This window comes from Cetorhinus maximus, chromosome 9, assembly GCF_964194155.1.
Source record: "Cetorhinus maximus chromosome 9, sCetMax3.hap1.1, whole genome shotgun sequence".
Taxonomy (NCBI): Eukaryota; Metazoa; Chordata; class Chondrichthyes; order Lamniformes; family Cetorhinidae; genus Cetorhinus; species Cetorhinus maximus.
The window spans coordinates 95,582,067-95,608,506 of record NC_135887.1 but is presented as its reverse complement, the minus strand read 5'-3'; the positions used below and the strand labels follow the sequence as shown (position 1 = coordinate 95,608,506).

Here is a 26,440-nt window from a genome sequence, read left to right as displayed (position 1 = left end):
GTATCATTAGTAAAATGGTCTATTTTCAGGCTACAGTTCCCCTGACCAACTGCATGGATCAAATCGGAGTGTGGCAAAGTATAATCTCAAAATTACATACCAGCATAATGCACAGATATTATACTTAAATTGTGTTTTATGAAATCTCAACATGAGCATTTCCTGAGTAGCTGAACTCAAGCTTGATGCGTTCTCTTTTTAAGACTGTAAACATGACCACAATTCTACTACATTTCAAAGAAAAATTGAGATTCACAGTTAAATGTGGTTAAATTCAGTTTGAAGAAACACAGAGAAGCTGGATACCTTTTAAAGATTAAGTACAGGTGCTTTTAGGTTTCCTGAAGTAAATAATTACACTAAAAAGAGTGATATTTACAGAGCTTGCTAGTCCATTATAAAAGTGTTTCACAATGAAAACTCACCACAAGTGTCTAGAGTATTAAATTTCACACACAAAATATTTGTGTGCTAATTACACTTCTCCACCCTTTAGTTTAATTCCTAAGTCAATCCTTGGCCCATGGCAGTGTGCATTTTGCAAGTGCTGGCTTACAACCATTATCAGGAAAATATTTAGCCATAGGATACAGCAGGTTCAAACCAGAAACTCATGTCTATTCAATCAAAACTCAGTTGCTGTGGATTGTGGGGAGAGAGAGGGAGAGGGAGTGTGCGCATCTCTACATGCCTCTGCCTTTAATTCCAACCTCCCTGCTGCTATCTCAACAGAATCAAGCAGCATGCAATGTTGGCATCCTAATGAATCAAAATCCAGTTAATCCGCTCCAATAACAGAACTGCTTTCTTCCACCTCTGCAATACTGCTGCCTCTACTTTCATCACTTCCATTTTACTGAGGACCCAATCTGTATCGTCTTCCATTCTACTAAGTTTCCCCATATTGCCACCTCTCTCAAAGTTTCGAAATCCACCATAAAATCCTTTCAACTGTGCCTTCTATTCCTCTCAACTTCATCCATGTACCTTGTCCACCATATACTTTTATTCCTTATTGTGTGCAAAAAGTACTCGGGTATCTTCAGCATGCAAGGCTCATCAAATAAACGGTAGCCTTTATAGGTGTTGGTAAATTTCATCCTCTAGGTCTGAAGCAAGCATCATTTTAAGGTTCTTCTGTACATGTGAGAAACTGACATCTGCAATCTGACAGTTTTTAATTTATTTACTGCAGCTTGGGCACGTATGGCTTTGAGGATTTAATAATTCAACAAAATTTCTGTATTATATATAACTGTTATTATTGCAACATTACAACAATGCCCATTTTGGATATGAGATAGAGTAAGATCTTTATCTATCTGATTTAATTATACTGAATATGTTGCAAGTAGAAGCGTCAGAGTTTGCACAAAACATCAATTACTTTATACTCAAATACCACTCCTAGCCAAATCATTTTGAAAATATTGAAGGAAATCTGATTTTTTCCTACAACAGGAATCAGTTGACAATTGAAAAATAATCTTATACCTGCATAGTTGAAGTGCTACTGAGAAAAGGCATTTTGTCAAAGCTTTTCATCTTGCACTCATCAGGACAATCGCAAAAATACCAATGTCGGGGAAGCAACACCCTTATACTGTATGAGGAGAGAGTGCTGATTGGTTGGGCAAGTGGACTCTGACATATTAATACACAGGGCCCTGTTCTTTGCAGGCAGAAAGAACATGTACACACATTGTGCCCGTTTCAGCTAAACAAAATAAGTGATAACTCATTGACTGGTTCTTTCCTCAGGGCAATGCCTTGACCAGACGCAAGCTGCTTGGTTTAAATTTCAAACAATACTTGGCAGTTAACAATCACTATTAACTGGTGCATTCTCCATGGCAACACCTCTACCAGAGTCCATTTGCCAACCAATCAGCACACTTCTCATATAGTATAAAGTTGTTGCTTCCCCTGACATTGGTATTCTTACAATTGTGTTGATGAGTAAAAGATGAAAAGCTTTGACAAAATGTCTTCTTTCAGCAATACTCAAGTTCTGTACTACCAAATTACTATTTGTATAGTTTCAGTTATAAAAGCAATTTTTCATATTTTATAGCTTCCACAGTACTGAACTCCAGTCTTACTTCGGTCTCTTTTCAATTTATGCTTCCTTATGATAGGCATTTTATGAAAGGAAAGGCATGGCTAAAAGGAATAAGCCTGGCATTTCTGGGTAGCAACACAGTAAGTTTGCAATAGGCGACAAGACCTAAAAAGGAGGCTTCACAATGCAGTTTACAGAGCACTTATAAAAACATACTTTAACCATAGAAGGACCATAGGATACGCACAGCTGGTCTTGTGAAAGCCAACACTACAAAGCTGCCCCTTATTTGGCAAAGATTCAGGAGAAACCTCAGTAAACAGATGTAGAGAACAGAAATCAATAAAGCAGGGGCATTTTAGGACAAAGGTACAAGTCATAGGAATATAGTGATGCAATCACCTTTAACCTGCCAAATATTAACCTGCCAAACTACAACATATAAATTTGCTCCAGCATCTGACTATTGTGCTGCTTGTAAACCTTCAATGAAGTTACAATGTAGCCTTCAGACATAAAATGCAGGTCAATCTTTTATTGTAATGAAGTGTCAGTCCTGGCTCTGTGGTGGCACTCAATCAGAAGGTCATGGATTCAAGCCCTGAACGCTGTTCAAGTCTCACATTTCTATCACAATATGAACCCTGAAGACATACTTATGTGAGAGAAACTCGAGGCTCGAGTGCACAGTACATTCTGACACTTGACTGCAAAACTTGAGCGCTGTAGAGTCAAAAGGTCTATCTCTTGGATGAGATGTTGAATGGAGGTGTCTGACTTCTCCAGAGGATGTGAAAAAGAAAACCCACAGCATCATTTCAATAAGTGTGTTTTTATGGTGGGGGTGGGGGGGGGGGTGGGTGCTGCTGGGTGGTATCACAATGTCCTGGCTAACACTCATCTCAATCAACATCAAGACTCAGTATCTGGTCATTGGCTCACTACTGTTTGTGGAACATTGCTGGTGGCCACATTGGCATGAATTTGTCAGCATTTACACATACAGTATAATAAAATCTACATGAAAGCAGCAAATCAGGGACACTTTGCCTCCATGGCATTTACACAACAGGTAAAAATGCGAAAGTCTGATGGGAGTGCCAACATTCAAGTCCACGTGTGTTGGGAGATAATTTAATATTTTAATGATAAATGTTCTTTCTCTACTTACTGTCATAAAAATGATACATGCCATGTATTTTTTAAAAAAAATTAGATATGCGTTCCCAATCCTAATTGCTCTATCATTAGTGGCCGTGCCTTTAGTTGCCTGTGCACCAAACTCTGGAATACCCTCTCTGCCTCACTTTTCTCTTTTTCGATGCTTCTTAAAATCTACCTCTTTTGGTCATCTGACCTAATATTTCCTTATGGAGCTTGATGCCGTACTTTGTTTTATAATGATCTTGTGAAACACCTTGGGATGCTTCATTACATTAAAGGTGCTATATAAATAAGTTGTTGATGCACATGATAGGATTGTCAACATTGGGAGCTCCCTCTTTAACAATGCTTTATAGTTAGTAATTTTCAAGCTGACAGCAAATAGTTACTGGGGATCCAGAATGGCAGAATGTAAAGAATTCTTGCTAACATTAAAAAGTGCCCAATGGCATCATAAACTTGTACACTCCTATCAACAACTTGCACCCACATAAGTGCACCAACTAAATCTCAGCTCTTGCTTGAAAAAAAGCACACCGTTTACGGTTTAGCCCAAGTGACCAGCCAGGAAGGAGATGAAGTCAATACAAGGAGTTCTAAAGTCATGACTTCAATGTTCATGATTATCACTTGTGTGGTCAGTCCATTAGAAATAATAGAGAAAGCATCAGATCATTGGAATGAAGTGTCTCCAGTCAAAGTACCAATGTTCCCTAGAATGAGGGGTCACAGTATCAGAATCAGGGGCTTACCATTCAGTGCTGAGATAAGGAATAATTTCTTCACTTGAAGGGTTGCTGATATTTGGAATTCTTTGCATGAGGGTTGTGGATATTCATCACATACAGTCAAGACAGAGATTGATCTATTTTTGGATATTAAGGAAATCAAGGCATATGGGAATAGAGCCATGATCTTATTGAATAGGGGAGCATGGTCTATTCCTGCACCTATTTCTTATGTAATGTCAATGTGCCCAGTTATCTTTTGTGCTTTCGCCAATTTGATGAGTTGAAAGTTACTCAATAGGATTTATAATCCTCAGATCCAGTATGCAAGCAATATGAGCTGAACAATGCTACTTTTCAAAACAGAGGGCACAACGTCACAATTAAGTCAAGGTTTGATTCTTTCGGACACAGGTTTACCTTTAATCATCAACATGTTACTGGTCTCAGCAGTAAGAGTTCAAGAGCTTCCCCACAGAACAAGTAGATCTCTGTCACTTTTCATTGTTGGGCCAGGTAAAGAACAGCTATATCTGCAAAGCTTTAAAAACCGGTCATTAGCCTGGCTTGTCAGATAAAATGGAGTAGAGGGTAAAGGAAGAGAACATGAGCAGAGGGAGAGAATAAAAGAGAACTTAAAAGGCCTTATAATTTTAAGTAAATTGGAATGCTTCTCTGACAGAACCTGTACTTTCACCATTTCAGTATGTAGTCCCTAATGCCAATTAGCTGACTCTTTTGCAAAACTCCAGAAATCAAATGAATATAGGCTTGCAAATTTGTTTGTATTCAATTGCCAGTTTTAACAATATTGGTTAGCACAGAAGCTTCCCAGGTTACAAATTACAAACAAGGTTAAGCTTTAGGCAGGTTCCTATCAAGTTTAGACAAGATTACACACACTTCTTAAAACCTTTCGCCAGTTATGCCACAAATTCTGCTGACAGGCAGTTATTCAGTTTCTCTAACAGGTTTGACTAACTTGCTCACATCATTGTTCTCCTGATGAGTGCAGATCAATCAAGTTTGTACAGAAGCCAAATGGAAAATTGTGCAAGGCAGATATAAAAGTCTCACGAGCATAAATTTATCAGCAGCTCTTTACAGAACAAGGATGATTCATTAAAACCAGAGCCTGCAGGGCTTCAATGGGTCCTGGAATTAAATCAAGACTGGGAAGGTTTTATTCAATTAGAATCACTGCAAAATACCAAACATAGAACCTTGACAACATTAATATCAGGGCAGTGAACCCCTAGTTAGATGATCACATTGGGCATGATTTAGTCTCATATAACATACATACAGTTTCATTAACTTTTTAGTCAAGCACTAGAAACACCAGCATACAAACTGCTCCATCTTATAAGACAGGAAGAAAAACTACTCTTCCACCCATCTTCAGTCATGAAGCATTTTGTTTATAATGCTCAACAAGAGCAAATCCACAAGAAAAAAAGTATTTACAGTTACAAGTGATGACCATTTTGATTATAGAGTTGGAAATAAAATGTACTGGATGTGGAGAAGCCATTACTGTAACATTTAGCAGGTCCAAAATACATATAGGCAAAGACAAAACATATAACTCTCAGAAGCTCAGTACTTATAGCTTTTAAGTGTTATAAAATCAGACATGCACCATTGTGGACTGTGTTGCAGCACTGAAGAATTTCTGTTCTTTAGCTTGATTTAATGACCCAGGTTTCAACTATGAGTAGCTAAAGCTAAGCAGGAGCAAAATGAGGCCATGAATTTGCCACCATTCCCATGTTTTGCCTTCCCGAAGCCAAATCAAGCTCATTAATTCCTTAACTGAAGGGTTGTTTTACATAAACAAAAATAAAATGACTGTTTTAAATCAGATTTTAAATGAGCTCTAATCAACAACTCACATTCATATAGTGCCTTTAGCCTAGAAAATTCCCAGAAGCAGAAGAAAAATGGACACTATGCCAATGAAGCAGAGAGGCAGGATGATCAAACATTTAGACAAAGGGCTGGATTTCAGGGAGAGGAGTGATGAGGCAGAAGGGGTTAGGAAGCACCAAAGGTATTTAGGGAGAAATTCAAGTGTGGTGCCTAGGCAGCTGAAGGAACACCTGGAAAATCGTGCAAGTCCTCAGTTAAAGTTATGGTTGCGTTCCTGAAAGTCATGAAATTAAATGAAACAACTTTAAGTGAATCATGGGTTTCCATAGAAATCAATGTTAAAACCGGAATTAGATTCCTTTGAACATTTCTTGCCCAGAAAAAAAGCAATGTACAAGTTGAAATCGTTATGATCCCAGCCGACGTCACTACTCGACAAGCCACATCTCAGGGTGGAACCCGGCTTCATAAACCCTAACTTTTATTTTCTTCTTTAGATACATGGAGAGTTGCTACTGAATAGAGTCACAGGAGTCAGCTATGGGCTTTTAACAAAAGGATAAAACATTTATTAAACAAGGTGAACTATATTACAAGAAGTCTTCACCCACAACTATACCTTCACAGATATATACAGGTTCATAAGGATAACACAAGTTACAAGAGCTATCTTATGCTTTAATGTTCACAGTAAGTACACAGTCAATGTAAACCAATAAGTGGCCTGTGGTCAGACACACCACACTCTGAAATCAAGTGACAGATGCCACCCCAAACAGATGCTAAGGATCTCTCATCAACAGCCCCCAGGCGCTTGTCACACCGTGAGCCAACAGGTCTCACTGAACTCCATCTTTCACACGAGGGTTTACAATTTCCACTCTCTAAGAACTTGCTTTGGAATCTTCTCCCAAACCGATGTTTTCTCTCCGATGCCTTCCACAAGGGTTCACCTCCAGGGTTTTGAACTTTCCTTTTGATGCTCCTCTCCCTGAATCGCCATGTGCATTCAACCTTCCGACACACTCTCTCTCTCAAATGCTCAGCTGTGCAAACAGAATACCACTGCTTCATATGCCCAGAGTGAAGAGTTACAGGCCTTCGGCTGTTCCCTTGGACCATCTGGCTTCTCGCACGCTATTGCTTTAAATCTGCACCCTGCAGCTTTCTTCTCTTTAAGCTTGAAGCCTTCTGCTCTGCTCCTTACCTTCACTTCCACAAAACAAGACCTTTTACAGATTCCTGTCCTCTGACTTGACTGTCCTCTTGGGACCTTTCCTGTTCCACTCCCCTGGGGTTGGGGACTTTCTGGAAACTGCTTCTGCAGTTTCCTCTCCTGTCCAGCTTCTCCTGGCAGCTGGCTTCAACTTTAGCTTCGGAAGTAAAAAATACAAAAAGGGCAAACATGCTGTTGGGTGTGTACTATAGGCCCCCAAACAGTCAGGGAGAGATAGAGGATCAAATATGTAGTCAAATTTCAGAGAAGTGTGAGAATAATAGGGCAATAATAGTAGGGGATTTTAACTACCCAATTTTAACTGGGGTAGTTTTAGTGTGCAAGGTAGGGAGGGAGCAAAATTCTTAAGTTGCATCCAGGAGAACCATTTTAGCCAGTGCATAGAAAGCCCAACAAGGGAGGGGGGCAGTTCTGGACCTAATATTCGGAAATGAGCCCAGACAGGTGGAAGGCGTATCAAGTAGGGGAGCATTTTGGAGAAAGTGACCATAACTCAGTTAGATTTAGGATAGGTAGCAGGGCAGGTAGATAAGGTAGTTACGAAGGCATATGTGATTCTTGCCTTTATTAGCCGAGACACAGAATACAAGAGCGGGGGGGGTTATGCTGGAACTGTATAAAATGTTGGTTAGGCCACAACTGGAGTACTGCGCACAGTTCTGATCACCACATTATAGGAAGAATGTGATTGCACTGGAGATGGTGCAGAAGAGATTTACCAGGATGCTGCCTGGGCTGGAGGGTCTGAGCGATGAGGAAAGATCAGATAGGCTGGGGTTGTTTTCCTTAGAGCAACGAAGGTTGAGAAGGGACCTGATAGAGGTGTTTAACATTTTGAGGGGCATAGATAGAGCGGATGGGAAGGTACTTTTTCTATTAGTAGAGGGGTCAATAACCATGGGGCATAGATTTAAGGTAAGAGGTAGAAGACTAAGAGGGGAGTTGAGGAGAATTTTTTTTCATCCAGGGGGTGGTGGGAATCTGGAACTCACTCCCTGAAAGGGTGGTTGAGTCAGAAACTTTCATAACTTTTAAAAAGCATTTCGATATTCACTTGCGTTGCCATAGCCTCCAGGGCTATGGGTCAAGTGCTGGAGAATGGGATTAGTGTAGTCAGGTCTTTGTTGACCGGTGTGGACACGATGGGCCAAATGGCCTCCTTCTGTGCTGTAGACGTCAATGAGTCTATGAGATGTGCTATCTGTCCCTTGCCTCTCCGGAATTCAGGCTTCAACTGAACTGAAATTGCTTTTCTAGCTTACTCTGTCTCTGTGGGGCCTCCTGTTGCCAGGTAACAGCACAGTTTTATTCTACTCATGTTTGTTTTATGCTCCTTCAAGAGCATAAAATCTTCATTAAAATGCAGGCAACTTATAAAGTGAAACTAAAACTCAACTTCACCTTTTCTTAACACGCAAATACAGAAATACAAATTAAACAAACTTAACGATATATCTTATTCTTAACACACCCAAATACACATGACTTACTTAAACGCTATTTCCTAACAAAATACTGTACCGTGCATATTCAGCACTGTGCACTCCTAGCTGGGATAACTTGCAAAATAAAATCACTGAATATAACAGAAATACTGTATGATTCAAATTAGCTAACACGAAAATCATCCAAACTAACTGAGTAACACAGCTAAAACAAAAACAAAAATACCTGGAAAAACTCAGCAGGTCTGGCAGCATCTGCGGAGAGGAACACAGTTAACTTTTCGAGTCTGAATGACCCTTCAAGAGTCCGGGCTGCACCTGGGCCCGGAGCCTAGACCCCTTCCTGACAGTCTGCAGGAGGCCAAGGCCTTGTCCTGGAGGTGCGGGGGCGAATGGTTGGGGATTGAGCGGGAGGCGCTCCCTCCTTTCCCCACCCACCCAATCTCGGGTTACTCACAATTCTTCACCCGACTGGCAATCAGCAGCTTCCTGTCCCAGTCCGCCAGGGCACCGCTCTGAGTGGCAGCGACTGTCCTGGCTGAACCTCTGATTCCTGTGCTCCTGCTCCTGGATCTTAGGCCTCACTCTCTCCCCACAGCTTTGGCCTCTGGTGATGGCATGGTGGCTTGGACATCAGTACAGGGCAGCAGCTGGCCCAGAGTGCAGTCCAGTGGGGGTTGGGGTCAGAATGCAAATGATGTAAAAACAAAAATGATGGCGCAATTCAGAAAAATGGGCCCAAAAGAATAAACAATGTTTAAACGAAATGACGTTAAGCGAGCAACTTGAAGTCAGGACTTACTGTATGGCTAAAGGGGGCCGGCATAGACCAGAAGGTAGAGACATAGGAATAGAGAGTACGATTAAGTGCAGGGCTCAAGCATGTTAGACAAAAAATGCAAGGTCAGCAAATGGTTAGGTCTCTATTTACAAGATTGCTGATAAGGTCAATCTTACAGTGCCTGGACCAAATGAATTGCAATTCATATATTGACTGGCGAAGGCAGGCTGCAGTAGATAGAAGTGGAGAATGCCATTAGCAGATTTCACATCAAGCATGTCGAGGAAAGGAAGCACATTAAACTGCTTCATCTCAAAAGTGAATCTAAACACAGGATGAAGCACATTAAGATTGGCCTCATCAGGGCTGTAAATAGGGCCCTGGCCCAAACTGTGCTGCAGCCCTTTAAATGTATGTGCTTTTTTTCTATCAGTGGATGTGGCTTAATGGTCTGTACTCCGAGGCCGACTGCTGCTACAACCATAGCCTGTAAACAGGTGGGTTTTCCCTTTTTCCTCCAAGCAATTTTAACCTCCACCCCACTGCTCAACAATGCTCTACAACTCTAATGTGCTCCCCCCCACCACCCCACCAAATTTTTAACTCCAGAGTCACACAAAGCCAGAGGCATTGAAACGTGGTCACGTTGAAAAAAAAAAGTCTGGGAAGCACTGCACTAGCCATTTGCTCACCGTGCAAGCTCCATGCAGAAGTAAAGCACATCAAAGATATCCTGCAGGACAACAGTCAGATAATTGTTTGCTGTGTATCACGCAAACTTGCAAATGGGCCAAAGGCTGCCACTTTTGGACCTGAAACATGCCCAATCTACCTCAAATTACCCTGGAAAGGCAAAGTATCTAAAAAATTTGAGCAGGTTAAGAGAGCTGGTTCACGCTGCTACTGTGCAGTTGCAATGTAAGCGGCACTTGGTTCAATGAAGAGTGCAGGAAGGCATGCCAGGAGCAGCACCAGGTATACCTAAAAATGAGGTGTCAACCTGGTGAAGCTATAAAACAGGACTACTTGTGTGCCAAGCAGCAAGTGATAGACAGAGCTAAGCTATCCCACAACCAATGGATCAAACCTAAGCTCTGCAGTCCTGCCACATTCAGTCGTGAATGGTGGTGGACAATTAAACAACTCACTGGAGGAGGTGGCTCCACACATATCCCCATCCTCAATGATGGAGGAGCCCAGCACAGCAGTGCAAAAGATAAGGCTGAAGCATTCGCAACAATCTTCAGCCAGAAGTGCCAAGTGAATGATCCATCTCCCCAGCATCACAGATGCCAGTCTTCAGCCAATTCAATTCACTCCACGTGATATCAAGAAATGGCTGAAGGCACTGGATACTTCAAAGGCTATGGGCCCTGACAACATTCCAGCAATAGTACTGAAGACTTGTGCTCCAGAACTTGCCGCGCCCTTACCCAAGCTGTTCCAGTAGAGCTACAATACTGGCATCTACCCAGCTATGTGGAAAATTGCCCAGATATGTCCTGTACACAAAAAGCAGGACAAATCAAACCGGCCAATTACCGCCCCATCAGTCTACTCTCGATCATCAGTAAAGTAATGGAAGGGGTCATCAACAGTACTATCAAGCGGCACTTGCTTAGCAATAACCTGCTCATTGATGCCCAGTTTGGGTTCTGCCAGGGCCACTCAGCTCCTGACCTCTTTACAGCCTTAGTTTGAACATAGACAAAGCTGAACTCCCGAGATGAGGTGAGAGTGACTGCCCTTGACATCAAGGCTGTATTTGACCGAGTGTGGCATCAAGGAGCCCTGGCAAAACTGGAGTCAATGGGAATCAGGGGGAAAACTCTCCATTGGTTGGAGTCATACCTAGCACAAAGATAGATGGTTGTGGTTGTTGGAGGTCAGTCATCTCAGCTCCAGGACGTCATTGCAGGAGTTCCTCAGGGTAGTGTCCTAGGCTCAAGCATCTTCAGCTGCTTCATCAATGCCCTTCCTTTCATGATAAGGTCAGAAGTGGGGATGTTCGCTGATGATTACACAATGTTCAGCACCACTTGCGACTCCTCAGATAGTGAAGCAGTCCATGTCCAAATGCAGCAAGGGCTGGACAATATCCAGGCTTGGGCTGACAAGTTACAAGTAACATTCACGCCACACAACTGTCAGGCAATGACCATCTCCAACAAGAGAGAATCCAACCAATGCCCCTTGATGTTCAATGGCATTACCATCACTGAATCCCCCCACTATCAACATCCTGGGGGGTTACCATTGACCAGAAACAGAACTGGACTAGAAATACTGTGGCTCTAAGAGCAGGTCAAAGGCTAGAAATTGTGCGACAAGTAACCCGCCTCCTGACTCCCCAAAGCCTGTCCACCATCTACAAGGCACAAGTCAGGAATGTGATGGAATACTCCACACTTACCTGGATGAGTGCAGCTCGCACAACACTGAAGAAGCTGGACACCGTCCAGGACAAAGCAGTTTGCATGATTGGCACCACATCCACAAACATTCACTCCCTCCACCACCAACGCACAGTAGCAGCAGTGTGTACCATCTACAAGATGCACTGCAAGAATTCACCAAGACTCCTTCGACAGCATCTTCCAAACCCTCGACCACTACTACCTAGAAGGACAAGGGCAGCAGATAGATGGGAACACCACCACCTAGAAGTTCCTCTCCAAGTCACTCACCACCCTGACTTGGAAATATATCGCCACCCTTCACTGTCGCTGAGTCAAAATCCTGGAACTCCCTTCCTAACAGCACTGTGGGTGTACCTACACCACATGGACAGCTGCGGTTTGAGAAGGCAGCTCACTACCACCTTCTCAAGGGCAACCGGGGATGAGCAATAAATGCTGGCCCAGCCAGCAAAACCCACATCCCGTGAACGAATAAAGAAAACTTCCCACTACCAGGATGCTGTTGTCAGTCCAAAAAGACAGTCTTGCCTACCACACAACTGAGCAACAATGTGTATGAGTTTCAGTGTTGGTGTGATGCCAGCAATGCAGGCCATACATCCTAATGATTGGCTGATCGAATCAAACAACATGTTCCTCCAGCTGTTCATAGGCTGTGTACAGACCATGTTCAACCAGTCCATGCTTGCAAAACCAAAATCAAAACATCTACTTTTAAATATGATTCCACAATTGTGCAGCACTTGCTGAACAATCCCGAGTGCACTAATATTTGCACCAACAACCAATTTATGATCATCAGTTTGAACTTGTAATGTGACTCATTTACACTTGCAAGAAGCAACATACATTCATCATACAGAGACCTATTCTCTGCGAACAAAAGAAATATATTCAAGCCTTGCGCCCAGAATTATCTGGAAGCATGGGGAGCCAAATGTTTCCCATGGCTTTTTTCCCATTGCTTTCTCCATGGCAACATCTTGGCCAGAGTTGACTTGCCAATCAATCAACATCCCTTTTCTCCTGTCGTATAAAATTGTCGTGAATGTCTGAGATTTGGCATTCTTGCATTTGTCCGAGTGAGTGCAAGACTGAAAGCTTTGGCTACATGTTTCTCTTTTCATCAATATTCAAGTTCTGCACAGTGACTAGTTGAGAATTTGTTTTCTCATGTGCCTAATGACCGTGGTTTTGAAAGGGATAGGGTAGTACCTTAAGAAATGGGGCCATTTACAACGTTAACCAATATGGGGCCAGAAAGAAATGTTGGGTGCTCAGAAAATTAGTGGGAAGGGATCAAGGAACTGTAGATTCAACTCATCTTGTCCATGAAATCAGAGAGGGTATGATGGGCAATAGGGGAGAATGTAGATAAAGATGCAGATTCAGAGCTAGAGTAAGGAGGATAATCTATTCACTGCTCAAGAAAATATAACTTAAAATATACAGCTGGATAATGCAAGTATGGAATGAATTTCCTAGCACTCAATGGATTAAGGAAGAATTAGCATTTTTTCTCCCTCATACCAGGTGTTAGGCAACAGCTTGCACAATAACTTCAGGCCTTGATTTTTTTTCTTCTTGCTTTACAAAAATCTAACGCCACATCAATCGCCAAATGCAGCTGTAAGACAACCTTAATATGATTCAAAGGAAAAAAGCTTATGATTATGATCTATGCTGTTACAAAAATGTATTAAGTTATCACACTCACTCCAACATGAATACACACCCTCCTCCGAGTTTTGATCCTGCTTTGGGAAAACTGCAGCCATTATACCAAATGGCAAAGTAAGGTGCCTGTTAGCTAAATTGTGTTCAAGATGAAAATTCTAGAATATTGTACAAAACAAAGCACTCTTAGTAAGTACATCCTAGAAAGTAACAAACCAAGAGCTAAAGGTTCATGGTAAAGCAGGTGCTGTTACATTGGCTAAATTAATATTTTGGTACTTTTGTCACAGTCCTGCAATCATCAATATAATGATGTTCAAAAGATACTCAGTCACAAAACTAAATTCAACTGCTGTTGATGGGATTGGGGGATGAAAATAAGTGGGACTGTTGCAATCACAAATAGCTGTAACCACAAAGAAATAACGGAAATTGTATGAACCATGACAGCAGGAAGTACTGAGCTAATTTATTGCTTTAAGCAATCCAATTCATTTTGTTCAAAAGTCCCATCAAAGGCCATAACTATCCTCACACACAGGCACCATGTCATGTTTTGTGCAGTTAAGAGACAACTGTGACTAAGCTTTCACATTTTCTGTCAATTACAAGCATTGCATTAAGTAGTTCAAGTTAATGTTTACTTTTAAAATCGCAGACTAATTTTGTACTTTTTGTGGCTGCTAAGTCAGAACATTTGGGAGTAACTCCCCTTTTGTGTAATCAGCCATTGTATTACAATGAATCTTACTCCAGCAAAGATAATGCTACAGTCTCAATTCAACATTTACAATAACTGTTTTAAAGCTATTTTTTGAAAATATAAATATGGATATAAACTACTAGAGACTGACATCATTGATGTCATCTATTCTACTGTTACAGAAGTTAACATTCACAAAATGCAGAGCGTTACGGGTCCTTTTCCTCACATATTACTCCAAGTTAATCTCACCATATGCACAGAATCATAATTAACCAATTATTGTATTGAAAAATAACTGTAATAACAAAGGTTTGGCCAGTGCCAAGTTAATGCTAGCATCTACTGCTATCTTTCCATTATGTCACCATATGATTTTAAATTTAAATAATGTGAAGTAAATAGTACTTCAGCTAATTGGAAGACAAAGACATGTGATGTCATTAAATATTCATGCAGATATGAGAGATTTTTTGAGTGCCAACACTTATACAAATATTTCAATGGACATTATAGTCTGTTCCCTGACCCACATTACACTTACGTATTACACACAGTCATCGTTTGACATGTATCTCCAGTGCAGAACTCAGAGATGGTGCTGTACTGTAGGTTTATATGGTTGAAGAACGTTGTTGCTAAAGAATCAAGAGGAAAAGAAAAATATTACATGATGACATTTATGTTTGGCATTACAAAGCATAGAATTTACCAAAAATGATTGTAAATCAATTGAAGATGCATTATATACAAAGCAATAAAAATAAGATTGGATAAACAATGATCATGTTTTAAGCTTTCATCATTACCTACTAATTGATGTGAAATAGTCAAATGTCTCCAGTGAACAACAGATGGCATTGCAAACAGGTTAGGAGTTTGTACACGATGCAAGTTCTTTCGCATTTAACTCCAAAACGTAAACAAACTACTGAATAACATTTTCACTAAAATTCTAGCTTTAAAAATTATGTCTGAGGCCAGATATTTTAATGAAAATTGAATCAGAAAGTGTCATTTAGGGAAGGGGTAAAAAAATGTAAAAGCTGGTAGGGAAAGGAGGAATAGATGGGCACTTTGGGTATACGATGGGCTGCTGCACTGTAAAGTTGTGTTGATACTGTGAATATTACTACAGTGTGCTCACATAGGTAATTTTCCCTTGCCAATTTTCTTCCCTTTGTCCTGATGGTATCAACGCTTTGCTGGTGTATGGTGCTGGACACCTCCGGTACGGAAACTACGTGGCAATGATGCATGTGAGCCTGTGGATAGTCAGTCACCAGACAATGCAATCACCAGCAGCAGAGGTAAGCACAATTTTCACACACCTTCAGGATGGAAACACTGGTCAACATGATTTTACAAAAGTGAAATTGTGTTGAAAAATTTCCAAAAGGCATTTGATAAAGTGCCACACAAAAGATTAATACCAAGGAAAGAGCCCATGGAGTAGGGGGCAAAACATTAGCATGATAGAGGATTGGTTAATGAACAGGAATGAATAGTAGGGATAATTGGGGCATTTTGAAGTTGGCAGGTTGTAACTAGTGCAGTGCCCCAAACTAAGTGCTGAGGCCTTAGCTATTTACAATCTATATTGATGACAGACAAAGAGAAGCAAAAGAAGCAGCAGTCCATGTCCAAATGCAGCAAGATCTGAGACAATATTCAGGCTTGGGCTGATAAGTGTCAAGTAACATTCGCGCCACACAAGTGCCAGGCAATGACCATCTCCAACAGGACAGAACCTAACGATTTCCCCTTGACAATCAAGGGAATTACCATCGCTGAATCCCCCACTATCATCCTGGGGTTATGCTTAACCAGAAACTAAACTGGACCAGCCATATAAATACTGTGGCTATAAGAGAAAGTCAGAGGCTAGGAATTCTGCAGCGAGTAGCTCCCTCCTGACTCCCCAAAGCTTGTCGTCCATATACAAGGCATATGACAGGAGTGTCATGGAATACTCTCCACTTGCCTGAATGAGTGCAGCTCCAACAACACTCAAGAAGCTTGACACAACCCAGCCCACTTGATTAGCACCCTGCCCACTACCTTCAACATTCACTCCCTCCATCACCGACGCACAGCGGCAGCAGTGTGTACCATCTACAGGATGCAATGCAGCAACTCGCTAAGGCTCCTTTGATAGCATATTCCAAACCCATGACCTAGAAGGACGAGGGCAGCAAATACATGGGAACACCACCACCTGCGTGTTCCCCTCCAACTCTCACACCATCCTGGCTTAGAAGTATATCACCATTCCTTCAGTGTTGCTGGATTAAAATCCTAGAATTCCACTGCTAACAGCACTGTGGGTGTACCTACCCTCCATGGACTGCAGTAGTTCAAGAAGGCAGCTCACCGCCACCTTCTCAAGGGCAATAAATGCTGACCTAGCCAGTGACACCCACATCCTATGAATGAATAAATTTTTAAAAATCCAAGTTTGCTGATGATACAAAGCTAGGGGTGGTGGGAATGCAAGCTGTGAGGAAGACACAGAATCTGCAAAGGCATACAGTCAGGTTAAGTGAGTGGGCAGCAAGATGGCAGATGGAGTATAATGTGGGGAAGTGTGAAATTCTTAACTTTGGTGTTTACACTAGCAAAGTTTTTTTTTAAAAAGGACATAAAACTTGGAAATGTTGATGTTCAGAGAGACTTGAGTATACTCATACAGGAACACAAGGTTAGCATGCAGATACAGCAAGCAATTAGGAAGGCAAATGGCACATTGGCCTTTGTGTGGAGTGTTACTTGAAAGGGACTGAGTGCAAGAATAAGTCTTGCTACAATTGTACAGGGCTTTGGTGAGACCACACTTGGAATATTGTGCACAGTTTTGATCTCCATGTTTAAGGAAGGATTTATTGTATTGGAGGCAGTACCACTTAGGTTCACTAGATTGATCCTTGGGACGAATGTATTGTCCAATGATAAGAGGCTGAGTAAATTGGGCTTATATTATTGGAGTCTAGAAGAATGAGAGGCACTCTCATTGAAACATACAAGATTCTGAAAAGTCTTGACAAGGCAGAAGAGCCACAGAAGTTATTCCCCTGGTTGGGGAAGAGGAGCCCAGAATCTCAAGATAAGGGGCCAATCATTTAGGACTGAGAGGAGGAAGAATTTCTTCACTCCAATGATTGTGAATCTTTGGAATTCTGTACCCCAGAGGGTTGTGGCTGCTCCATCACTGAATATATTTAGGGTAGAGATTGACAGATTTGGACTCAAGAGTCATGTGATATGGAGTGAGAGATGGAAAGTGGAGTTAAATTGAAGATCAGAAACGATCATACTAATTGTTGAGCAGGCCCAAAGAGTCGTTTGGTCTACTCCGGCTCCTATTTCTTACATGCTTAAGTTGATTTTCTTCTGCATAACTGCAGATGCACTAATGCACTATCACTGACCCAGACGAGATCAGCAAACCAGGGATCAAACTCCATTAGGAGAAGATCTGACTGTAAGGATCTCATTATGTTCAGATTTTTTTCTGTATTGCAAATATTGAGTGGATGGAACAAGATTATGAAACAATTGCTGCAGAACAGCACCTGAATCACTAAATTTTTCAGCTAGTGCACAAGGAAGAGATCGATTTAGATAAAGACTTGTGATCCACATTGTAAAATGTGCATCACCAGTTGGACGTTTACAAGATTATGAAGGAATTATGTGAGTTGGCTGCTCTGAAGTAATTTGAGCTTAAGTAACAACTGTACTAATGTATTATACCTTAGTTATAGAACATTACAACTTTACTGTCAATCTTGTGAACTGGGTTTCTGTGCAGTGCAAGGCAATAGGCTAAAATTGAATAATATAAATGGTTAAAAATGCTGGAATTTGCTTGCCAAGCAGGTCAGGATCACATGCAATGCTGGAGTTCAACATGCTACTGCTCTAGCTATACAGTTTTTCTTTTGATGTTAAAAATAGGGTCCAGCACAAAAGCACCATGAGCTGTTTTGCTGCACAGGAGGGTTATCATGAAGGACAACCTTGTTTGTTTTCTGATTATAATCCAGCTTAATTATTATATAAGACGTACAGCACAGAAACAGCCCATTCAGCCCAACTGGTCCCTACCTATGTTTATGTTCCACACAAGCCTCCTCCCACTCTTCTTCACTTTTGTAAACATGGAGTAAGACTTAAAAATGTATTAGTATTAAAAATATATTAGTATCTTACTGAATAGGAACTTACTATTGCTAGCTAGCCATTCATTCAGGTCAATTTCACGTGGCAAAGTCACCAGCTCTTTAAAGTTGAAATCTGTTATTCTTGCTTTGGTATATTCAGGCTCCAGATACAATTTCTTCTCCTCTGCTGCTGTTTTTTTACCGTTTGGCTTAGTCTTTGACTTCCTATAAGAAAACAAACAAAAGAGTAGTTGAATGGGACTGGATTGGACAAGTTTCAATTCGACAATGTGTACCATTTAGTCTGTAGTCTCAAACATTCATACCATTTACATAAATATCACAAAGGAAATTCAACATGCTACACAGTGTTGCGCAAGACAATGAAATCTAAAGGAAAACAAAATGAGCATGGGAATGGGGAGCGATGCCAACCAAGATAATATCCCATTCCCAGAAAACACCAAACAATAATCACGCTATGCTAAGACCAGTTTTCCCTTCCCCACTTCCTGCTTTATCATAATTCAAATGGAAAGGTTATATACCATGTTGAACTCCAGCATTGCATCTGATCCTGAACTGATTGGCAAGTAAATTCCAGCATTTTTAACCATTTACATAATTCAATCTTAGCCTATTGCCTTGCACTTCAAAGATGCCCAGTTCACAAGAATGACAGTAAAGTTGTAATGTTCTATGGCCAAGATATAATACATTAGTATAGAAGCTACTTTAAGCATAATTCCTCCATAATCTTGTAAAAGTCCAACCGATGATGTATATTTTACAATGTGAATCACAAGTCTTTATCTAAATTAATCTCTTCCTCACACCCAGCTGCAAAAAATTTGGTGATTCAGGTGCTGTTTTGCAGCAATTGTTTAATCATCTTTCCATCCATTCTATTCTATATTTGCAGTACACAAAAAGTTCATCCTTTCCATGTGGATAAAGTTCTATTGTCAAGCTTGAAATATACCTGGCCACTATATTTATCAGTGTGCAATCAAATGCATATAAGGTGAAGATTGAAATTTATCTTGTATTTAAGTATAATACTGTAAATTCCAATGGTAATACAGTGCTATGAGACATCATGAATGCTGCACATACAGGAAGCAACACTCCTTAATGCAATTTTATTTGAATAACTGCAGGAAATTGCCCAAAATTCAAATAAAACATTCATACTTTAACCAAGTTATTTCCATTTTTTTTTCTATTTACTTGCAAACAATTCAATTCAAGTTTTGAAGGAAATCATCTGGTACTGATCCCACTGAAATTGATCAAATGGTAAAGACTCCAGGCACAATTAGCTAAACAATGTTTAATTGTACAGTACAAGAAGACTGCCAGCAGAAAACCCAAACTACTGAAATCCAATTTCTTATTTAAGTAACCATCTTGTACAGGCATCCCATTTCATTCAATTCCCTTCACAGCAGAGCACAACCTGCTCCCAAGGCTCTTCCATTACAGTTTGAGCCAACTGCTAGAGCCTGAATCTAATAACAGATAGTTAGACCCATTTTCTCTGGCTTGATTCTCTCCAAAAGTTAAACCAAGATCAGGAGCCCTTCGCATTTAGAATCACAAATATCCAGTAGTGCTGTGCATTTATAAATTAAAAAAGAGTTTTTGGCTTGGGTATCAGTATCACCTGAAATTTTTTATCAATGACCCAGATAGTTCCCTTAAAATTCTATCCCATTGGAAAGGAAATAGAATCTATTAACTAGGACCAATTTTTTCCTTAAAAAAAAATATGACCCAATGGTATAATTAGCCAATTTAAATAAAACAGCACAGGAAGACTTTTGTAGATTATGACAATTCAAATTTAGCAACTTTGAGCTGAGAAGTAGACTGCAAACTATTAATTCTACATATGGTAAAGGAGGAAAGGACAATTTCCTTTTGCTAACTAAACAAGACATTCATTTATAAATCATCTCATGTTTCAGAAACTTCCCAAAGTACTTCATGCACACTAGTTCCAAATTATGTTGCCCCAAACAGTAAAAAAGATGAACAACCTGCTGATCAATTTTGAGGGTGGAATGTTGGCCAGGATTCAGGGGAAATAAGCTGTTCGAGTACACCCAACTGAACTATAAGAATGAACAGATGGATCCTTACTTCACATCTCATCTGAAGGATGGCATCTTGAATAATGCAACATTCCTTAGTACTACACTGCATCGTCAACCTAGTTGACATGCTCACACCCTGGGTTGAAACTGAACCCACAACCTCCAGGTGGGCTGGCACTTTATGGGCCTATTTGGGTCCAATAAAGGTAAAGTGTGCAGGCCTCATTCCAGATAAGCACATAATGCTTTTTTCAAAGTAGATGTTTTAGTAACTTTCATAAAATTGGGAAGGAAACTATTTGCAACAGTGTTAATAATTTCTGTAGAATGAATGCACCCCAGTGGCCATAAACTTCAGCAAACACCCTACACTGTCACTTGACTGGCCAGGAAGAAAACTGCCAAGTTGCAGCTAATCCTATGAATCGTGAAAGGTATGCTGGTGAGGCAGGGGTGTGATAAGGTGAGAAGTGGCTATCTCCCACTTCTAAAAAAGATGTTTGGGGAGGGGGGGAGAAAAGAGGGAGGCAGAAGGAAGAAAAATATTCTAATGGAGTGATGGATCCTCTTGGTGAGGTCAGTCACTGAAAAGTGAATAGCGATCTCTTGAAGTGGCTCCCGACCACAATCATATGCAGCACTAATTAACTCGGAACATATATGTACAGCTAATCTTCATTCATTTACTTGCCATCGTATGACAATTTTGGGCATCATCCAGTTGTTCATACCAGGCATTAGCATTTTAGGGAATAACATTTTTCTGGCAATGCACACTGTTTTTCCTGTCCAGTTTATACAAGGACAAAAAACAGTAATACTGCCAGATGCCTTTTTCACCCTATTCCCACAAAAATCTTTTCCTTAATAGGTAATCTCTGCTTAACATTTCCAGGGTCTGCCATGGATGATGCAAGATCAAATCTTGAGCTGATGCAGAGGGATGTATGTGCTGGAAAGGCAAAGCAGTCATTTTAACATGCAGCTGTAACTTCATCAAAATGCATCTTGAAGGTACTACAGAGTTCACATATTTCTGAAGAACCATAACTGGTCAACTGTTACAGGTCATTTTAAGTAACATATGCAACAACCCACAATGCACAAATGATAGTTCATGGTGTATTCTTTATAAAAGATTTTTCATTTAGTCCCTATTACAGAGAGCTGCATTTTCAGCTGATGTATCCAACATACTTGTACCACAAACTTATTTTTAAAACAAAGATAAAGCAGCTTACTTTAACACATTGATCTAAACAATCCATGTTTGGCAGCTGACTCAGAATACTCAAAGCCGTTTTGAGAGTCTTCATAAACTGCTTTGTAAATCGCAGCCAGCTGCATCTTATCCTATATAATCCTTGGTAGAGGTTAACCAAGTGTTTATCATATAGCATTACAAGATTAACCAAAATCTATTTCAGCTCAATATCAAATCTTCAAATGTAACCAACCCATCACTGCAAACACAGCCCTCAAAAAATTGGAATGGGGAGGGGCAGAAATGAGGATAAGGTCAATTTCAATTTTCAAAATAAGCCCACCAATCCTGAGGATTGTACATAACATTCTCCCTCAGGCAGCAAGGAACACTACTTCCAGGCTTATGGAATTGGTGTTTGACTTTACTTATATACAAATGCAAATTTTCTATCTGCATGCAGTATTGTAAAACTGTTATACCAGCACTATTGGCAACACTAGCATGTGTGCCATCCTATGATCAGCTGCCTTATTTTGATGCAATTGGAATTTTCTAGATGGTTTGAATTACTATTATGGTAGTAGCTACATTTTATTTATTCCCCCTTGGTATCATGAAGATAAAGTGTAAACAATCATGACGTTTAATTGTACCTTACAGAATTTATGAAGCTATCTTTGGCCACCTCAAGCCCTGAACCCATTGATAATGGCAGTATTACTACTTTGTTCTCGAGTCAAATGAAGTCAATCTGTGTTTAACAGATCCAAAACCAGTCAAAGAACAGCACTGTGAAACCGTGAGAATGTATTCTGCTGGCTAAGTGCTCTATCAGTTAAGAAAATGATTGGACACTAACATATAGTAGACTGAATTTTGATAATGAGAACTTGCAATTTTGTAGAGTTTATTCTTAAAATTATTTGACAATTCGTTCACGGTTAAATTTTCCACTTTGCCTAATTTGAGTAATTAGGTATTTTATGGAGTGAAAGGAAGGGGGTGCACAATGTGAACATAAGTGTCTAAGAGTGCATTCATACTACAACTCTAGGATTAGTACAAGCCCAACAGTTTTGCACCAACGCTACAGTTAACAGGGGAAACAACCTGAATCCAGCAACAAGGTTTGATAATGACAATGGAACGAAATTGAGCAAAGCACGATGGAGGAACATACCTTACTCTGCTTTGGAATCAATCCAGGCCATGACATTCAATTTAACTCATGTTCCATGGGACCGCAAAGCAGTTTCAGCATTGTGCCAACACAAATACTTTTGCAAATAGATTTTTAAGAAAGGGGTATACTTAGCCTAGCAACTTCATGCATCACAGGTTTGTACTAAGAAAGTTTTGTTGCAAATTGCATATTAGTACTAAGGTAGATTAAAAATTGGATACCTTTGAAATTAATCTCGTTACGAATACAGCATCAACATGGAAATATAGAATGCCTTTAAACCCAAAATTCAAATGACACTATAGAAAATATGGCAACATGGACAAGTCCTTAAAATTATGCTGTGTATGGTATTCTGTAACATTCATTTTCTTAACCCAAAATATTCCATGAAAGAAAGCAAATATTTTACAAGCTGCAGGCTTCTATTCAGTGCACAAAGGCTTATACATGATGCTGCAAAGGTTTTGACTGCAGGCCAATGGTTACACCATTTACATAAGATAACTTCTGACAGTATATTTTATTGATCCAATAAATCAGTCACAGCTAGTTACTACAATGGTAGCCAGAACGCCAAGCTCTGAACGGGTAATAAATCTTGTAATCAAACAAACCTTGCCCTTCATATAATGAGGAGAACCTTCAGTCCTGCTGCAGGTGTGAAGACAGCTGCTGAGAACCCTATCTGTGCACACAACTTTCTTTAAGTAATGAAGGAATAGGAAAGCCTTATCAGGGTTAAAGCGAAATGAATTTAGAGCAGTTTGACCCTTAAATGTGGATATGGTATTGAAAAAGATTTCAATTATCACAATTCCATTTACCAGAGTACTGGACAATGAGAATATATAGCAATGCATAATGCAGGATTTCAAGCAGGAAAATAAAGGTTACCATCTGGTAGAACACCTCTTTAAATCTGCCTGTATAAATCAACCCTCTGCCCCATGCTGATTGATGGAACCGCATTAACAGTCTTCCAAACCAAAATTTAAATGAAACTGTTTATATTAAGTAATCCTGCCACCACTCAGAAATATGGCCGATGTCCAAACTAATGTTACACAAGTTTTAATGTTATATTTACAATAGCTGTACTTCTGCACTAATAGTGCATTTATGAACTTAGCCAAAGTTGCTGAGCAAATTTGGGAATAATATTTGGCTCACTCAAAGATTCAGTAACAAAGCGTTCACACAAAATGTAAAGTACAGAAGCTTAATTCATGGAGAAGGATTGTGTGGTTTTGGTGAATACAATGCAGTCATTCACAGGTCATGTAGTCAGTAAGCCCACTATAAGGCACACAACACTTCAAATTGTTCCCAGGTAGAGTCAGGGTACTGAGGTAAATGCTTGCAGTTTGATCATTTCGCTTAGCCTGTAGCAAGCATGTTTATTGACTTTGCCTCACGAACACCAAGCTCCGCACCCAAGTTTCAAATTTTTATAGATTCAAGATTGATACTTCAAGCAGCATAAATCAAATACTTAACTTTTACCAAAGTGACATAAAGCAAGCACTAAACTGCTTCCAAATTGATCTGACCTAGCATACTTAGAACAGACCTGCTATTTCTGCAGAAATGCTGGATTACTTAAATTCTGGAGATAGTAAGACATAAGAAACTATCCAACAAAATAAGTTCAACAAAATCAGATGCAACTGATAGTTGTGATTTCAACTGCCCAAGATCAAGCTCAACCTATTTTGGAGATTTTCAACATGCAGTTCACGGGCACAAGCTGAAAAGTGAACTTCAATCTCTCAGATACTCTCCAGAGCCTCAATAACTAAATGCTAGCTGTTGCAGTGTGCAGGCTCCCCTGCTGTCAACATAGTCTCCATACTATTGCAGGTATAGCCACACAATTAAATGTTACTGTTCAATCTAGACTGAAACACTAAAGCTTTAGTATTATGACTTAATGAACTGACAACTTATAAGGCACTTCTAGTGGGGAAGTTAAATATTTACTGCACCATTTAACTATTTTCCTTCACTTGTTGACCCAACAGTTTTCCATAGTATCATCCAAAACAATGGTTCAGGGGGCCAATTCATACTTGATGCAAAGAAAAATGCACAGCATACTTACTTGCGGTGTGTGATGCTTACATCTTACTACAGCAAACTCAAAAATGTTACTGACTCCAGTTAAACATTCATCACACCAATTTATATAATTTGCAAATTCGTTATCATCTGGAAAACTGCTGTGTCTTTGGGAATGGATAAGGGTTAAAAAAAAAAAAGCATTTTACGGAATAATATCTAGTCACTTGCTTAGGTTAGTTATAATGACATCAGCTAATAGAGAAGAAATAACAAACTATAACAATCTTTACCATATTTTTCCTTCCTCCAGACCCTTAGTGCTTTACAAAAAGTAAGTGTGCCTCTACCTCAGGACTTTTCTCATGGCTTGTAGAACCATCTTGTAACACACTCCTGTTTTCTGTTGTCCAAGTAATGACCTATCTTCACTATGGTTTAAATAATCTCCCACCATGATAGTTTCTCAGCCTTCAGTCCTCCTTTGTCTCTCTACAGCTCAAACTAGTCAAACCCACATTCACATCAGCATTGAGCTTCAAACAACCTTCGCTTTCATCCAATCAGAAGAGATGCTTGGATCTGGCATGAAAGGACAAGTAATTCACTGATTTCATCAACAGCTAGGACCATAAATCTAGGGAGTGTCTACAAAGAGAAAGAAAAACTTCAGGCGTATGATTGAAAACAGCTGTTTTGAATTTAATACACCAGAAGTAGTAACCAACTTCTGCATCAGTACCCTTCCCACGTCTAATCATTTTGTGACTAGACTTTTGCAGTCACTTTTCCACCAAGATTTCTTACTCCCTCCCTCCAACTTTTTTTCAGTCTGTTTCTCCTCCCCTACTTTTCAACCAAAAAGGTGAACAGCTTTGTTGCTCTAATGTCAATCTGTAATCAGATGTACAAGCATAGCGTGTGACAACTTTTGCTAAAATACACATCAATGTAGAGAAGTTAAACTAATAACCTCTATTCAGCATCTTATCTCTCCATGTCATGTTGGTAACTTGCCATGTAGAGCAAAGCCACAATTCTACGTTTAAAATTGATCACATCAAAATTATAAACCCACAAAGTGAGTGTAACCTGACGACATTCAACTAAGCAACAAATTAATTCATAAAACCACATCCAAGATGTGGAATCATGAGTATATATTGCACACATGCAATTAAGAAAACAGTTTTACCTCAAATATTTTCAATGACCTGATTCAATTTCAATTTGGAATTTTCAAATCAATCCAACAGCAGATATTAGAGCTGGTTTTATTCTGAACAAAAACAAAACTCAGGAAAGTCATGTTGTAGATTTGCCTTCAGTACAAGTGCCCAACTCTTGGCTTGTATGTAAGCTTGTGATGGACTGGTGACTTCCCAAAGCTTGACCATTTGTGACTTGATAGGGTAGACAGGGAAGACTTGCTTCCCCAAGTTGAGAGGTCAATTACTGGGGGCACAGATTTAAGGTGTTTGGTAGAAAGATAAGAGGGGATATTAGGAAAAACCTTTTCACCCAGAGGGTGGTAGGAGTCTGGAACTTGCTGCGTGAATTGAGGTTGAAGCAGAAACCCGTAACTCATTTAAAAGTGTATCTACACCTTAAGTGCTGTAGCCTGCAAGGCTACAGGCC

The 26,440-nt window shown here is 40.0% G+C and overlaps 1 protein-coding gene across 7 annotated transcripts in view; it reads right to left on the bottom strand.

Annotated features, from left to right (window-relative positions):
• mob2a (MOB kinase activator 2a) overlaps positions 1-26,440 on the bottom strand; it is a 226,302-nt gene that overhangs the window by 13,078 nt on the left and 186,784 nt on the right. For 5 of the 7 annotated variants that reach the window (XM_078549141.1, XM_078549136.1, XM_078549140.1 and 2 more), the window contains 2 exons: positions 18,317-18,477; positions 14,634-14,727 (listed from right to left, as the gene is read on the bottom strand). In XM_078549141.1, coding sequence (XP_078405267.1) covers positions 14,634-14,727; positions 18,317-18,477 — 255 coding nt within the window. Of the gene's footprint in view, positions 1-14,633; positions 14,728-18,316; positions 18,478-18,800; positions 18,875-25,152; positions 25,309-26,440 lie in introns of those variants that run through there. The other 2 variants (XM_078549137.1, XM_078549138.1) reach the window with 2 other exon arrangements.